At 37.3% G+C, this 16,484-nt stretch overlaps 1 protein-coding gene across 1 annotated transcript in view; it reads left to right on the forward strand.

Moving 5' to 3' along the window:
* Positions 1–16,484, forward strand: part of LOC143248205 (DNA mismatch repair protein Msh3-like) — a 109,405-nt gene that overhangs the window by 88,719 nt on the left and 4,202 nt on the right. The window contains exons 13-16 of the mRNA XM_076496638.1: positions 8,121–8,237; positions 10,778–10,885; positions 11,024–11,141; positions 12,545–12,699. Coding sequence (XP_076352753.1) covers positions 8,121–8,237; positions 10,778–10,885; positions 11,024–11,141; positions 12,545–12,699 — 498 coding nt within the window. The remainder of the gene's footprint in view (positions 1–8,120; positions 8,238–10,777; positions 10,886–11,023; positions 11,142–12,544; positions 12,700–16,484) is intronic.

Genomic DNA, 16,484 nt, shown 5'->3' on the forward strand with positions numbered 1-16,484 from the left:
TTTGTCATACAGATTCCTGACTGTTATCACCTCTCAGCACTTTGTCATACAGATTCCAGACTGTTATCACCTCTCAGCACTTTGTCATACAGATTCCAGACTGTTATCACCTCTCAGCACTTTATCATGCAGATTCCAGACTGTTATCACCTCTCAGCACTTTGTCATACAGATTCCTGACTGTTATCACCTCTCAGCACTTTGTCATACAGATTCCAGACTGTTGTCACCTCTCAGCACTTTGTCATACAGATTCCTGACTGTTGTCACCTCTCAGCACTTTGTCATACAGATTCCAGACTGTTGTCACCTCTCAGCACTTTGTCATACAGATTCCAGACTGTTATCACCTCTCAGCACCTTGTCATACAGATTCCAAACTGTTATTACCTCTCAGAACCTTGTCATATAGATTCCAGACTGTTATCACCCCTCAGCACTTTGTCATACAGATTCCTGACTGTTATCACCCTCAGCACTTTGTCATACAGATTCCTGACTGTTATCACCCTCAGCACTTTGTCATATAGATTCCAGACTGTTATCACCTCTCAGCACCTTGTCATACAGATTCCAGACTGTTATCACCTCTCAGCACTTTGTCATACAGATTCCAGACTGTTATCACATCTCTGCACCTTGTTGTACAGATTCTAAACTATTATCACCCCTCAGCACTTTGTCATACAGATTCCAGACTGTTATCACCTCTCAGCACTTTGTCATACAGATTCCAGACTGTTATCACCTCTCAGCACTTTGTCATGCAGATTCCAGACTGTTATCACCTCTCAGCACTTTGTCATACAGATTCCTGACTGTTATCACCTCTCAGCACTTTGTCATACAGATTCCAGACTGTTTGCACCCTCAGCACTTTGTCATACAGATTCCAGACTGTTATCACCTCTCAGCACTTTGTCATACAGATTCCAGACTGTTGTCACCTCTCAGCACTTTGTCATACAGATTCCTGACTGTTATCACCCCTCAGCACTTTGTCATACAGATTCCAGACTGTTGTCACCTCTCAGCACTTTGTCATACAGATTCCAGACTGTTATCACCTCTCAGCACCTTGTCATACAGATTCCAAACTGTTATCACCTCTCAGCACTTTGTCATACAGATTCCTGACTGTTATCACCCCTCAGCACTTTGTCATACAGATTCCTGACTGTTATCACCTCTCAGCACCTTGTCATACAGATTCCAAACTGTTATCACCTCTCAGCACTTTGTCATACAGATTCCTGACTGTTATCACCCCTCAGCACTTTGTCATACAGATTCCTGACTGTTATCACCCCTCAGCACTTTGTCATACAGATTCCTGACTGTTATCACTCCTCAGCACTTTGTCATATAGATTCTAGACTGTTATCACCTCTCAGCACCTTGTCATATAGATTCCAGACTGTTATCACCTCTCAGCACCTTGTCATACAGATTCCTGACTGTTATCACCTCTCAGCACTTTGTCATACAGATTCCTGACTGTTATCACCTCTCAGCACTTTGTCATACAGATTCCTGACTGTTATCACCCCTCAGCACTTTGTCATACAGATTCCTGACTGTTATCACCCTCATCACTTTGTCATATAGATTCCAGACTGTTATCACCTCTCAGCACCTTGTCATATAGATTCCTGACTGTTATCACCTCTCAGCACTTTGACATACAGATTCCTGACTGTTATCACCTCTCAGCACTTTGTCATACAGATTCCTGACTGTTATCACCTCTCAGCACTTTGTCATACAGATTCCTGACTGTTATCACCTCTCAGCACCTTGTCATACAGATTCCAGACTGTTATCACCTCTCAGCATCTTGTCATACAGATTCCAAACTGTTATCACCTCTCAGCACTTTATCATACAGATTCCTGACTGTTATCACCTCTCAGCACTTTGTCATACAGATTCCAGACTGTTATCACCTTTCAGCACTTTGTCATACAGATTCCTGACTGTTATCACCTCTCAGCACTTTGTCATACAGATTCCAGACTGTTATCACCTCTCAGCACTTTGTCATAAAGATTCCAGACTATTATCACCTCTCAGCACCTTATCATATAGGTTCCAGACTGTTATCACCTCTCAGAACTTTGTCATACAGATTCCAGACTGTTATCACCTCTCAGCACTTTATCATGCAGATTCCAGACTGTTATCACCTCTCAGCACTTTGTCATACAGATTCCTGACTGTTATCACCTCTCAGCACTTTGTCATACAGATTCCAGACTGTTATCACCTCTCAGCACTTTGTCATACAGATTCCAGATTGTTGTCACCTCTCAGCACTTTGTCATACAGATTCCTGACTGTTGTCACCTCTCAGCACTTTGTCATACAGATTCCAGACTGTTGTCACCTCTCAGCACTTTGTCATACAGATTCCAGACTGTTATCACCTCTCAGCACCTTGTCATACTGATTCCAAACTGTTATCACCTCTCAGCACTTTGTCATACAGATTCCAGACTGTTATCACCTCTCAGCACTTTGTCATGCAGATTCCAGACTGTTATCACCTCTCAGCACTTTGTCATACAGATTCCTGACTGTTATCTCCTCTCAGCACTTTGTCATACAGATTCCAGACTGTTTGCACCCTCAGCACTTTGTCATACAGATTCCAGACTGTTATCACCTCTCAGCACTTTGTCATACAGATTCCAGACTGTTGTCACCTCTCAGCACTTTGTCATACAGATTCCTGACTGTTATCACCCCTCAGCACTTTGTCATACAGATTCCAGACTGTTGTCACCTCTCAGCACTTTGTCATACAGATTCCAGACTGTTATCACCTCTCAGCACCTTGTCATACAGATTCCAAACTGTTATCACCTCTCAGCACTTTGTCATACAGATTCCTGACTGTTATCACCTCTCAGCACTTTGTCATACAGATTCCTGACTGTTATCACCTCTCAGCACCTTGTCATACAGATTCCAAACTGTTATCACCTCTCAGCACTTTGTCATACAGATTCCTGACTGTTATCACCCCTCAGCACTTTGTCATACAGATTCCTGACTGTTATCACCCCTCAGCACTTTGTCATACAGATTCCTGACTGTTATCACCCTCAGCACTTTGTCATACAGATTCCTGACTGTTATCACTCCTCAGCACTTTGTCATATAGATTCTAGACTGTTATCACCTCTCAGCACCTTGTCATATAGATTCCAGACTGTTATCACCTCTCAGCACCTTGTCATACAGATTCCTGACTGTTATCACCTCTCAGCACTTTGTCATACAGATTCCTGACTGTTATCACCTCTCAGCACTTTGTCATACAGATTCCTGACTGTTATCACCCCTCAGCACTTTGTCATACAGATTCCTGACTGTTATCACCCCTCATCACTTTGTCATATAGATTCCAGACTGTTATCACCTCTCAGCACCTTGTCATATAGATTCCTGACTGTTATCACCTCTCAGCACTTTGTCATACAGATTCCTGACTGTTATCACCTCTCAGCACTTTGTCATACAGATTCCTGACTGTTATCACCTCTCAGCACCTTGTCATACAGATTCCAGACTGTTATCACCTCTCAGCATCTTGTCATACAGATTCCAAACTGTTATCACCTCTCAGCACTTTATCATACAGATTCCTGACTGTTATCACCTCTCAGCACTTTGTCATACAGATTCCAGACTGTTATCACCTTTCAGCACTTTGTCATACAGATTCCTGACTGTTATCACCTCTCAGCACTTTGTCATACAGATTCCAGACTGTTATCACCTCTCAGCACTTTGTCATAAAGATTCCAGACTATTATCACCTCTCAGCACCTTATCATATAGGTTCCAGACTGTTATCACCTCTCAGAACTTTGTCATACAGATTCCAGACTGTTATCACCTCTCAGCACTTTATCATGCAGATTCCAGACTGTTATCACCTCTCAGCACTTTGTCATACAGATTCCTGACTGTTATCACCTCTCAGCACTTTGTCATACAGATTCCAGACTGTTATCACCTCTCAGCACTTTGTCATACAGATTCCAGATTGTTGTCACCTCTCAGCACTTTGTCATACAGATTCCTGACTGTTGTCACCTCTCAGCACTTTGTCATACAGATTCCAGACTGTTGTCACCTCTCAGCACTTTGTCATACAGATTCCAGACTGTTATCACCTCTCAGCACCTTGTCATACTGATTCCAAACTGTTATTACCTCTCAGAACCTTGTCATATAGATTCCAGACTGTTATCACCCCTCAGCACTTTGTCATACAGATTCCTGACTGTTATCACCCCTCAGCACTTTGTCATACAGATTCCTGACTGTTATCACCCTCAGCACTTTGTCATATAGATTCCAGACTGTTATCACCTCTCAGCACCTTGTCATACAGATTCCAGACTGTTATCACCTCTCAGCACTTTGTCATACAGATTCCAGACTGTTATCACATCTCTGCACCTTGTTGTACAGATTCTAAACTATTATCACCTTTCAGCACTTTGTCATACAGATTCCAGACTGTTATCACCTCTCAGCACTTTGTCATACAGATTCCAGACTGTTATCACCTCTCAGCACTTTGTCATGCAGATTCCAGACTGTTATCACCTCTCAGCACTTTGTCATACAGATTCCCGACTGTTATCACCTCTCAGCACTTTGTCATACAGATTCCAGACTGTTTGCACCCCTCAGCACTTTGTCATACAGATTCCAGACTGTTATCACCTCTCAGCACTTTGTCATACAGATTCCAGACTGTTGTCACCTCTCAGCACTTTGTCATACAGATTCCTGACTGTTATCACCCCTCAGCACTTTGTCATACAGATTCCAGACTGTTGTCACCTCTCAGCACTTTGTCATACAGATTCCAGACTGTTATCACCTCTCAGCACCTTGTCATACAGATTCCAAACTGTTATCACCTCTCAGCACTTTGTCATACAGATTCCTGACTGTTATCACTTCTTAGCACTTTGTCATACAGATTCCTGACTGTTTTCACCCCTCAGCACTTTTTCATATAGATTCCAGACTGTTATCACCCCTCAGCACTTTGTCATACAGATTCCTGACTGTTATCACCTCTCAGCACTTTGTCATACAGATTCCTGACTGTTATCACCCCTCAGCACTTTGTCATACAGATTCCTGACTGTTGTCACCTCTCAGCACTTTGTCATACAGATTCCAGACTGTTATCACCTCTCAGCACTTTGTCATACAGATTCCAGACTGTTGTCACCTCTCAGCACTTTGTCATACAGATTCCTGACTGTTATCACCTCTCAGCACTTTGTCATACAGATTCCAGACTGTTGTCACCTCTCAGCACTTTGTCATACAGATTCCAGACTGTTATCACCTCTCAGCACTTTGTCATACAGATTCCTGACTGTTATCACCCCTCAGCACTTTGTCATACAGATACCTGACTGTTTTCACCCCTCAGCACTTTGTCATATAGATTCCAGACTGTTATCACCCCTCAGCACTTTGTCATACAGATTCCTGACTGTTATCACCTCTCAGCACTTTGTCATACAGATTCCTGACTGTTATCACCCCTCAGCACTTTGTCATACAGATTCCTGACTGTTGTCACCTCTCAGCACTTTGTCATACAGATTCCTGACTGTTATCACCCCTCAGCACTTTGTCATACAGATTCCAGACTGTTGTCACCTCTCAGAACTTTGTCATACAGATTCCAGACTGTTATCACCTCTCAGCACTTTGTCATACAGATTCCAGACTGTTATCACCTCTCAGCACTTTGTCATACAGATTCCAGACTGTTATCACCTCTCAGCACTTTGTCATGCAGATTCCAGACTGTTATCACCTCTCAGCACTTTGTCATACAGATTCCTGACTGTTATCACCTCTCAGCATTTTGTCATACAGATTCCAGACTGTTATCACCTCTCAGCACTTTGTCATACAGATTCCAGACTGTTGTCACCTCTCAGCACTTTGTCATACAGATTCCTGACTGTTATCACCTCTCAGCACTTTGTCATACAGATTCCAGACTGTTGTCACCTCTCAGCACTTTGTCATACAGATTCCAGACTGTTATCACCTTTCAGCACCTTGTCATACAGATTCCAAACTGTTATCACCTCTCAGCACTTTGTCATACAGATTCCTGACTGTTATCACCCCTCAGCACTTTGTCATACAGATTCCTGACTGTTATCACCCCTCAGCACTTTGTCATACAGATTCCTGACTGTTATCACTCCTCAGCACTTTGTCATATAGATTCCAGACTGTTATCACCTCTCAGCACCTTGTCATATAGATTCCAGACTGTTATCACCTCTCAGCACCTTGTCATACAGATTCCTGACTGTTATCACCTCTCAGCACTTTGTCATACAGATTCCTGACTGTTATCACCTCTCAGCACTTTGTCATACAGATTCCTGACTGTTATCACCCCTCAGCACTTTGTCATACAGATTCCTGACTGTTATCACCCCTCATCACTTTGTCATATAGATTCCAGACTGTTATCACCTCTCAGCACCTTGTCATATAGATTCCTGACTGTTATCACCTCTCAGCACTTTGACATACAGATTCCTGACTGTTATCATCTCTCAGCACTTTGTCATACAGATTCCTGACTGTTATCACCTCTCAGCACTTTGTCATACAGATTCCTGACTGTTATCACCTCTCAGCACCTTGTCATACAGATTCCAGACTGTTATCACCTCTCAGCATCTTGTCATACAGATTCCAAACTGTTATCACCTCTCAGCACTTTATCATACAGATTCCTGACTGTTATCACCTCTCAGCACTTTGTCATACAGATTCCAGACTGTTATCACCTTTCAGCACTTTGTCATACAGATTCCTGACTGTTATCACCTCTCAGCACTTTGTCATACAGATTCCAGACTGTTATCACCTCTCAGCACTTTGTCATACAGATTCCAGACTATTATCACCTCTCAGCACCTTATCATATAGGTTCCAGACTGTTATCACCTCTCATAACTTTGTCATACAGATTCCAGACTGTTATCACCTCTCAGCACTTTGTCATACAGATTCCAGACTGTTATCACCTCTCAGCACTTTGTCATGCAGATTCCAGACTGTTATCACCTCTCAGCACTTTGTCATGCAGATTCCAGACTGTTATCACCTCTCAGCACTTTGTCATACAGATTCCAGACTGTTATCACCTCTCAGCACTTTGTCATACTGATTCCAGACTGTTGTCACCTCTCAGTACTTTGTCATACAGATTCCAGACTGTTGTCACCTCTCAGCACTTTGTCATACAGATTCCAGACTGTTGTCACCTCTCAGCACCTTGTCATACAGATTCCAGACTGTTGTCACCTCTCAGCACCTTGTCATACAGATTCCAGACTGTTATCACCTCTCAGCACTTTGTCATACAGATTCCTGAATGTTATCACCCCTCAGCACTTTGTCATACAGATTCCAGACTGTTATCACCTCTCAGCACCTTGTCATACAGATTCCTGACTGTTATCACCTCTCAGCACCTTGTCATATAGGTTCCAGACTGTTATCACCTCTTGACACCTTGTCATACAGATTCCAGACCCTTATCACCTCTCAGCACCTTGTTGTACAGATTACAGACCAATATCATTATAAAGCATGTTCCAAATGATAATTGTAAGAACTTGAAAGTAAAAGTAAAGAATGGTGTAATAATATGTCAGTTATACTGTGTTCTCTATATTTAGTGCAAACAGTACAGTTTTTCTCAGTACTAGGCCTAGGACAATGCCACAAATAGTAGTTGTAGATATGCTATTTATATAATTGACTACTTGAAGAAATGTTTTAGTGTGAACTAGCTGAAATGTTTATAATGACTAGTCAGTGTATTTGTGAATCCTGATTTAATTAATTAAAATCAATAATAAATGTTATTCAACTATATATATGTAGCAGCTAGCAGTGACTGTTTTTGATTAAATCATCAGTAATGTTGTACTCATTATAAGAATTATCATTTACAAATCAAATATCATAGAGATAGTTAACTGGTAATAAAGTTTGTAAAAGTTAAGAGAGAACAAAAATAATTGGTCTCATTTCAGGACGAAACAAGTTTCAAGATTCCGGTCTCCAGCAGTAGAATCTTTACTAAACCAGTTACAACAAGTTCGAGAACAGCTGAAATTTGACTGCTATCAGGCATGGCTCCAGTTTTTAAGGTATGTATCTCTATTGATATTAATGCCATACGTATTAAATGAAGTTATAGGGTTTTTATTTCATCTCTATCATTCTTGGTACTATGTGTTTTTTGAACATCATATGTGTATAAAATACATGTCACAGCAGACAACTGACTTCTGTGTTCAGTTATGTGCTCTATGTTTGTAAGACTTAATCTTGTGGAATAGTATGTAACTGCCATTAACCCAACCACTACCTACTTTTGTTGTCAATCTTCATTATTTTAGTTGCTACACGTGTGTGTATACAGCATAAAAACATTTCAATGTTGCAATATTATTCTATTCTATGTAAGCCTAATGTTCATAATTTCTAGTATTTTCAGTTTAAGCTGATTTCTTCAGAGAGTATTAGGTAAGTCTGCTTTATAATATAAGGTTCAGCAGAGTAAGTTCAAAGTGATGCTAAATTTCTTAAGTTACTAAGTGATAAACTAAAATATAAAGATGCTGGATAAGATGTGCTACAGAAATATATTTATTCAGAGACACAAACCACATGTTAACATTGGAAACTGGACAGTCACCATTTACCAGACTTGTGGATTGACTTGCATATTTTCCATCCATGGTCCAGTTTACTTGAGGTTTCATATGGTAGTGTTAATGTTTTTCCTTATTGGGGAACTGGTACTACCTACTGTGACATTTCATTCTAATTCAATGTGGAGGAGATTATGACATTTAGAGAATATGTGTCCTACCAGTGAAGGACACTGCTGTCATGTGTATTGTGTACAACATACAGCATTGAAGAAATATATTCAATGGGTAAAACAGGTAGTGTTTCTATGTAAAATGGCAGCTAGAACAAAATGAACTTAATGGTTTACTGGACCATGTTTTGTAAGAACTATATAGACATAGAATAATGTTTTTCTTTTTTCTTTTACATTGAAATAAGAAATCACAAAATCCATTTCCTTCATTTCTATAGCAAACTTTTGTTATTTTTAGTAGCATAGTTGATAAAATATATATTTAATTAAAAACAAATATGTATGACATAAGTATGACGTGTTCTCATCATTATTTTAATGAACTTTAGTGAAGTATGTTATGAATTATGGATGAAAAATAGAAAATAGTAACTTCTGGAGTTTCATAAAATTTACTTTATTAAAAAAGTAAAGGTTTCTACAGACTGGGATGGATTCTTAGTACTACTAACAATTATTTAACGATAACCTACATTACAAAGTTTTTATTTCTACATTAACGTTTTTTGTCTGTGCAGTGTTAGTTTCAAGATGACATACAGGGCTGTTATTTTTCTTACTAAGATATCACTAAAGAGTAGAAATAACAATAACTGAATAAATTGTGCTTGCCTTTAAAAATTCAGTGAAGCAAAACTAATTTTGTTGAAAATGAACAATTATATTTCTTTGATTCTGTATACCATATGATGTTGGCCAGACATGACTACGTGATTACTGTACTTGAACAGTGAATCCTAGGATTTATTTTAGTTATTAATAAGTGCTGTTCAGTAGCTGTCTTACCTCTAGTCAGTCTATTCATGCTTATGAATAATGATGCACACAAAATTAGAAAAGTGAGATAAGATAATTCAGAGCATGTGATTGCTCTCTGTGACGAGTAACTGAGGTGTGTGATTGCTCTCTGTGACGAGTAACTGAGGTGTGTGATTGCTGTCTGTGACGAGTAACTGAGGTGTGTGATTGTTGTCTGTGACGAGTAACTGAGGTGTGTGATTGCTCTCTGTGACTAGTAACTGAGGTGTGTGATTGTTCTCTGTGACTAGTAACTGAGGTGTGTGATTGTTCTCTGTGACTAGTAACTGAGGTGTGTGATTGTTCTGTGACGAGTAACTGAGGTGTGTGATTGTTCTCTGTGACGAGTAACTGAGGTGTGTGATTGTTCTCTGTGACGAGTAACTGAGGTGTGTGATTGTTCTCTGTGACGAGTAACTGAGGTGTGTGATTGTTCTCTGTGACGCAGTAACTGAGGTGTGTGATTGTTCTCTGTGACGAGTAACTGAGGTGTGTGATTGTTCTCTGTGACGAGTAACTGAGGTGTGTGATTGTTCTCTGTGACGAGTAACTGAGGTGTGTGATTGTTCTCTGTGACGAAAGTAACTGAGGTGTGTGATTGTTCTCTGTGACGAGTAACTGAGGTGTGTGATTGTTCTCTGTGACGAGTAACTGAGGTGTGTGATTGTTCTCTGTGACGAGTAACTGAGGTGTGTGATTGTTCTCTGTGACGAGTAACTGAGGTGTGTGATTGTTCTCTGTGACGAGTAACTGAGGTGTGTGATTGCTGAAAAGTATAGATAATTTTTAAAGTATTGATATGTATTATCATTAAACAGATTCTGTTTATTATATTTGATAAAGCAAAAACTATGTTAACAGTTCATTCATTTTAATGTTTTTTGCAATATTAATATTTATGAGCTTTTATAACTTCAAAAAATAAGGTTTAGTAAGATTCATGTTGAAAGGTTATTTTTAAACAATCTTTGTAACTTACGTTACTGTTCTCTCACTTAGTGACTTCAACACTAACTTCTACCGATTTAAGAAAGCAGTATTGAACTTGGCCACCTTAGACTGCTTCCTCAGCTTAGCAGAATTTGCTAAACAAGAAAAGTACTGCAAGTATGTTAATAATGTATCTTAATGTACATTTGAGACTAATAATTTGTCACCTTGTATTAAAATTGTCTTACATTAAAATAGTGAATAACAAAACTTGAAAGTTTAGGATAACTCCAGTATTTGTTGTTTTCATTGCAGGCCTGATTTAGTAGATAATTTTCACCAAGAACTAAAGATTGTTGATGGCCGTCACCCAATAATTGAAAAGCTTTTATCTGGTGAAGGACAGTATGTTCCAAATGACACCTTTCTGAATGTAAGTGTAAAATTACATGTGTAGTATTTCTACTGTTCAATTTTGATGCAAGAGTTAAATAGCATTTTACTGTTGTGTGAAATCACACACCACATCACACACACACACCACACCACACAAACACACATACTCTACCAAAAATGTTGATAAAAGTTAGACTTCTAGATTATTAGCTTTATAAAAAAATGTAAGCAGAATAATAAAGTAAATAGTTTTGGTATTTCTCTTCCTTCAAGGTAGTTTTGTCTTTGTGTGAAATTATTAAAATTTAATAAATTCACCATGTGTATTCAGTTATTTTTCTGTTGTTTTCTGACAAATCAAATTCTGACAAATTCAGTGAACAAATCAACTATGTTATGAAGTTTTCTGATTCATTTATATGTTTGTATATATGTATCATTTTTACAAGACACCATTTTGATCTTTTACAGATCAACTAAGATAGTAAGATATTCAATCACATAGTCATTCTTATAGTTTCAAACAATGTTAGTCTTGAGAGTTTCTTAGAACTTTTGGATTTTGTAATCTATGAAATGAAACACAGTACTGTATTATAGTTCAAAGTTCAGTTAGTCATTGTATAATAGATAATGTTTATTATCTAGTGAGCACATTTTTGTACCATTTCAATCACATTTTTATTTTTTAAAACAAAGAAAATTTAGATATAATATATTAACATAGATGTGATAGAAGATCTATTTCTGTTGTTTGTAGAAAATGTGACTGATCAGGTTTTGAGATAATTGTAATGTATTAACAAAACTTTGAAGTCAGGGGTGTAGATCCTGGAGGAGATGGAGGGTATACATCTTCCCCTTCATTTTAGGTGGGGGTATGGTGCATACAATCATCCCCTCCTACAGTTTGGTCTCTTGAATTGTTTTATTGCATCACAGGCCTACAAATTGTGTGTTTGTTCTTGTGATTCTCATGTTTTTACCAATCGAATTACATAATTAGGCCTAGATGTAGGCTTTTTCAGTAGCTGAAATGTACATCTTTAATATAGGCATGCTTCTAAGCTTTTCGATTTAAGTTATAGTTTGTAACTTATCAAGTTACAGTATCAGTAAGTATCAGTCAGTAGGCCTAAATATACATGCAAGTATCGTGGCAACAAGATTACTCTGTGACTGCATGTTTACAGCTTTCAGGTTCACATAATCAGAGATTACCAATTTGTAAATTGAACAGTCCACATAAGTGGTTTCAAAAATTATCCACCCATCCCCCATCGGGTGTAAAAAATCTATGCCCCTGATTGAAGATGTTTATGTTATTTGAGGATACATCACCAATTAAACCCTTTTAGGGTAGATAAAAGAAAGCAATGTAGATCTCAAGTTTAAGCTGTAAAAATAATTAAGTTTTCACTAAATGGTTTTTCTCTTAAGTCAGAGAAACGTTGTATGGTCATCACCGGACCTAACATGGGTGGAAAGAGCTCATATATCAAACAAGTTGCATTAATAACGATTCTTGCTCAAATTGGCTCCTATGTACCAGCAGAGTCAGTGACCATCTCTCCAGTTGACGGAATATTTACAAGGTGAAAATTCATGAATCTATGCTATCGAGGAAAAGAATTTTGTAAATGGAATTTTTATTTGTATCATTCAAATCAGTTGTTTTTTGTATTATCTATCTTGGTAAGAGAAAAACAGTTTTGTAGGTGAAAACATGAATGCAAATGCCTATGGTATGTGCAAGCATTTTACCAAACAGTGATGCATTATATGAATAGACACTATACATTATGTCAAAAAATAATTTATTGTATTATTTTAAGTGATGGCTCATATTATACATACACATATATGTATTCAATGTTATCATCTAGGTTGGGGCAAATCATTACACAATTCCTTTCTGATACAAGATTTTTAAATTTGATACGAAAGTGTTACCACTTCATATTTCAAAAATGTCCATAAATCATTCACTTTAAGAAAAATGTAATTTCAAAGAAGAAATGCTAGGTTTTACACTTATATAGTTGAGAACTTAATCCAAAGTAAAAACAAAATCTAAAAACTTTGTTTCCTTGTGACTGACTAAACATTTTTTATTTTACCACAGTTTATTTCTGACTTCATATTTCCAATGTACATTTTCTGTCTAGTTATAACTCTAACTCTACTGTAGATCTAACATTAATATACTCACTGTTTATTCTTCTAACTCTACTGTAGGTCTAACATTAATATATAATATACTCACTGTTTATTCATCTAACTCTACTGTAGGTCTAACATTAATATACTAACTGTTTATTCTTCTATCTCTACTGTAAGTCTAACATTAATATACTCACTGTTTATTCATCTAACTCTACTTTAGGTCTAACATTAATATACTCACTGTTTATTCATCTAACTCTACTGTAGGTCTAACATTAATATACTAACTGTTTATTCTTCTATCTCTACTGTAAGTCTAACATTAATATACTCACTGTTTATTCATCTAACTCTACTTTAGGTCTAACATTAATATTCTCACTGTTTATTCATCTAACTCTACTGTAGATCTAACATTAATATACTCACTGTTTATTCATCTAACTCTACTTTAGGTCTAACATTAATATACTCACTGTTTATTCTTCTAACTCTGCTGTAGGTTTAACATTAATATACTCACTGTTTATTCTTCTATCTCTATTGTAGGTCTAACATTAATATACTCACTGTTTATTTGTTATGCAGCCATCACTTTTCAGAGTAATGTTCATTACTAGAGAGTGCTAGCCAGAGAAATAAATGTATATTTAAATGTAATTTAGTACTGTATATTGTTTTAATATCAGAAGATTCATATTAATACTATCTATTGTATGAAGAAACAAAAGTTATATAATTACTGCCATGGTTAATTTGAGGCTTTATTAACTAGCAATGTTTATTGGAGAAATATTTGGCAACAAATGTTATTGATTGCAGCTTATACAAAGTTCTTTATTTAGGCATTAACGTCAACAACTTGTTGTGTGTTGAATTAATCTAGATTGCCCACTCTATGCTAGGTATGAAGTGCACATTGTATCTCCATAATTGGACCTTTACCAGTCACCAAATATACAATAGGAAGCAGTGAAACAGTTTATCAGATTTGTTGTTAAGTGTGTGTTTTCAGTTATATAAGTGCTTCTGAAATCATAAAATGTTCTGATAGCTTCTGCCCTAGCTTAGCAGTTGTGCAGGTGGTTTTCAATCTAAACTTTGACTTGTAGTATCCTAATTCTTAATTGGGAAGAACATGTAAAGCACAGTTAATTACATATTCAAAATTAGACAAACATGGTTAATTTTTGTGTTAAGTGTTGTCTTTATATATTTATTATTGGATTTCAACACTTCGTTTAATTAGTGTTGCTGACTGTATTGTGTAACTAATAACTGTTAGAAAGCACTGTAAATAAACCTCCAAATAACTTTTAAATCATGAAATTTAATTTTGAATCACATTTTTGTTTGACATTGTTTGTTTCATATCATGACAAAAATTTTCTGATGATACATCTTTTTTGTTTATGAATCTAAGAGAAGACACTACAACAAAAGATATTCTTGTATGTCTGTTCTCACTTCTGAAAGACTAATATCAAAGTACTTTTTGTCATCAGTAAAAAAATTAAGACACTAATAATTGTAATTAGTGTCTTAAATTTCAACCTATAGGGATGGAAATTGGAAGCACTTTCTGCTGATTATGTTGCTTCTGGCAAAAAAATATTCATACAAACTTTCAGCTTTGAAATGTCAAAAGGATTTAATTTTTGAAGAAACAACTAAAAACTTTTAAAAGTGTGTATTTTATTCTCTTTCTATTTTATTTGCCTTCACATTTATTACATTTATGATCACTGGTATTTCAGACTTTTTAATGAGTTTTTGTTTAATAAATGTAGTATATTTTATATTTCATTCTGGTTCGTTTAAGAAGTAGTTTGGTCTATAAGGTCCAGCGTAAACAGGTCCTGTCATAAAGACCTGTCCAGTGAAAGAAAATTTGATTTGGTCAAATGTAGAATGATTTAACTGAACCTTTCCTGTCTTCTTTGAAACATTTTTTCTTTCTTAGCATATTGTAACATCAGTGATAATTCAAGAGCAGGATAAAATAGTAGAGGAAGATTTTCACCAGGTTTAACAAATAAATTAGAACTATCAGGTCATCCCAAAAGTAATGTCGTTTGTAACACTAAGATTTAACTGGATAGAAAAAAGAACTTGAATGACAACTTTGATCAGTTATGTAATTTTCATCAATTTCAGTCACTTTCTGCCAACATCTTAAAAGATTTTTGATACCACACTTATAAAATCAGGTGGTTTTGAGACAAAAAAGGTATGATGGGTATTTTTTACATCATCCTTGAAAGTAAACTGTTTTTCATTCAGATGATGTTGCAAGCTTCTGACTAGATGGTAATCTGAAAGAGCAAGATCACAAGAATAAGGGAGATGGGGAAGTTTCTCCCAGTCAAGCTCTTCAGTTTTTCTGGAAGTGATCCTACTGGTGTCATAAGGGAGATGGGGAAGTTTCTCCCAGCCAAGCTCTTCAGTTTTTCTGGAAGTGATCCTACTGGTGTCATAAGGGAGATGGGAAGTTTCTCCCAGTCAAGCTCTTCAGTTTTCTGGAAGTGATCCTACTGGTGTCATAAGGGAGATGGGGAAGTTTCTCCCAGCCAAGCTCTTCAGTTTTTCTGGAAGTGATCCTACTGGTGTCATAAGGGAGATGGGGAAGTTTCTCCCAGTCAAGCTCTTCAGTTTTTCTGGAAGTGATCCTACTGGTGTCATAAGGGAGATGGGGAAGTTTCTCCCAGCCAAGCTCTTCAGTTTTTCTGGAAGTGATCCTACTGGTGTCATAAGGGAGATGGGAAGTTTCTCCCAGCCAAGCTCTTCAGTTTTTCTGGAAGTGATCCTACTGGTGTCATAAGGGAGATGGGAAGTTTCTCCCAGCCAAGCTCTTCAGTTTTCTGGAAGTGATCCTACTGGTGTCAGGATGTGCATTGTCATGGTGGAAAACAACTCCTTTTCTATTCACCAAAGAAAGTTTATTTTTCTTCTTTGGTTGGAGTGTTCAATTAATCCAGTTGCTAACAATATCTCTCAACAGTGATGATCTGGTTTGGTTGTAACACCTCAAAGTGTATTACACCATCTTTATCCCACCAAACACTAAGCAAAACCTTCTTAGGGTGCAGGATCGCTTGTGGCTGTGGTGGAGCTGGTTCTTTTGCATTAACACACCATCAGTGATGCTTAACATTTTGATAGAGTACCTATTTCTCATTTACAGGCACTAGGCAGTTCAAAAACAAAGCTTGAA

The sequence above is a fragment of the Tachypleus tridentatus genome, chromosome 4, assembly GCF_004210375.1.
Source record: "Tachypleus tridentatus isolate NWPU-2018 chromosome 4, ASM421037v1, whole genome shotgun sequence".
NCBI lineage: Eukaryota > Metazoa > Arthropoda > Merostomata > Xiphosura > Limulidae > Tachypleus > Tachypleus tridentatus.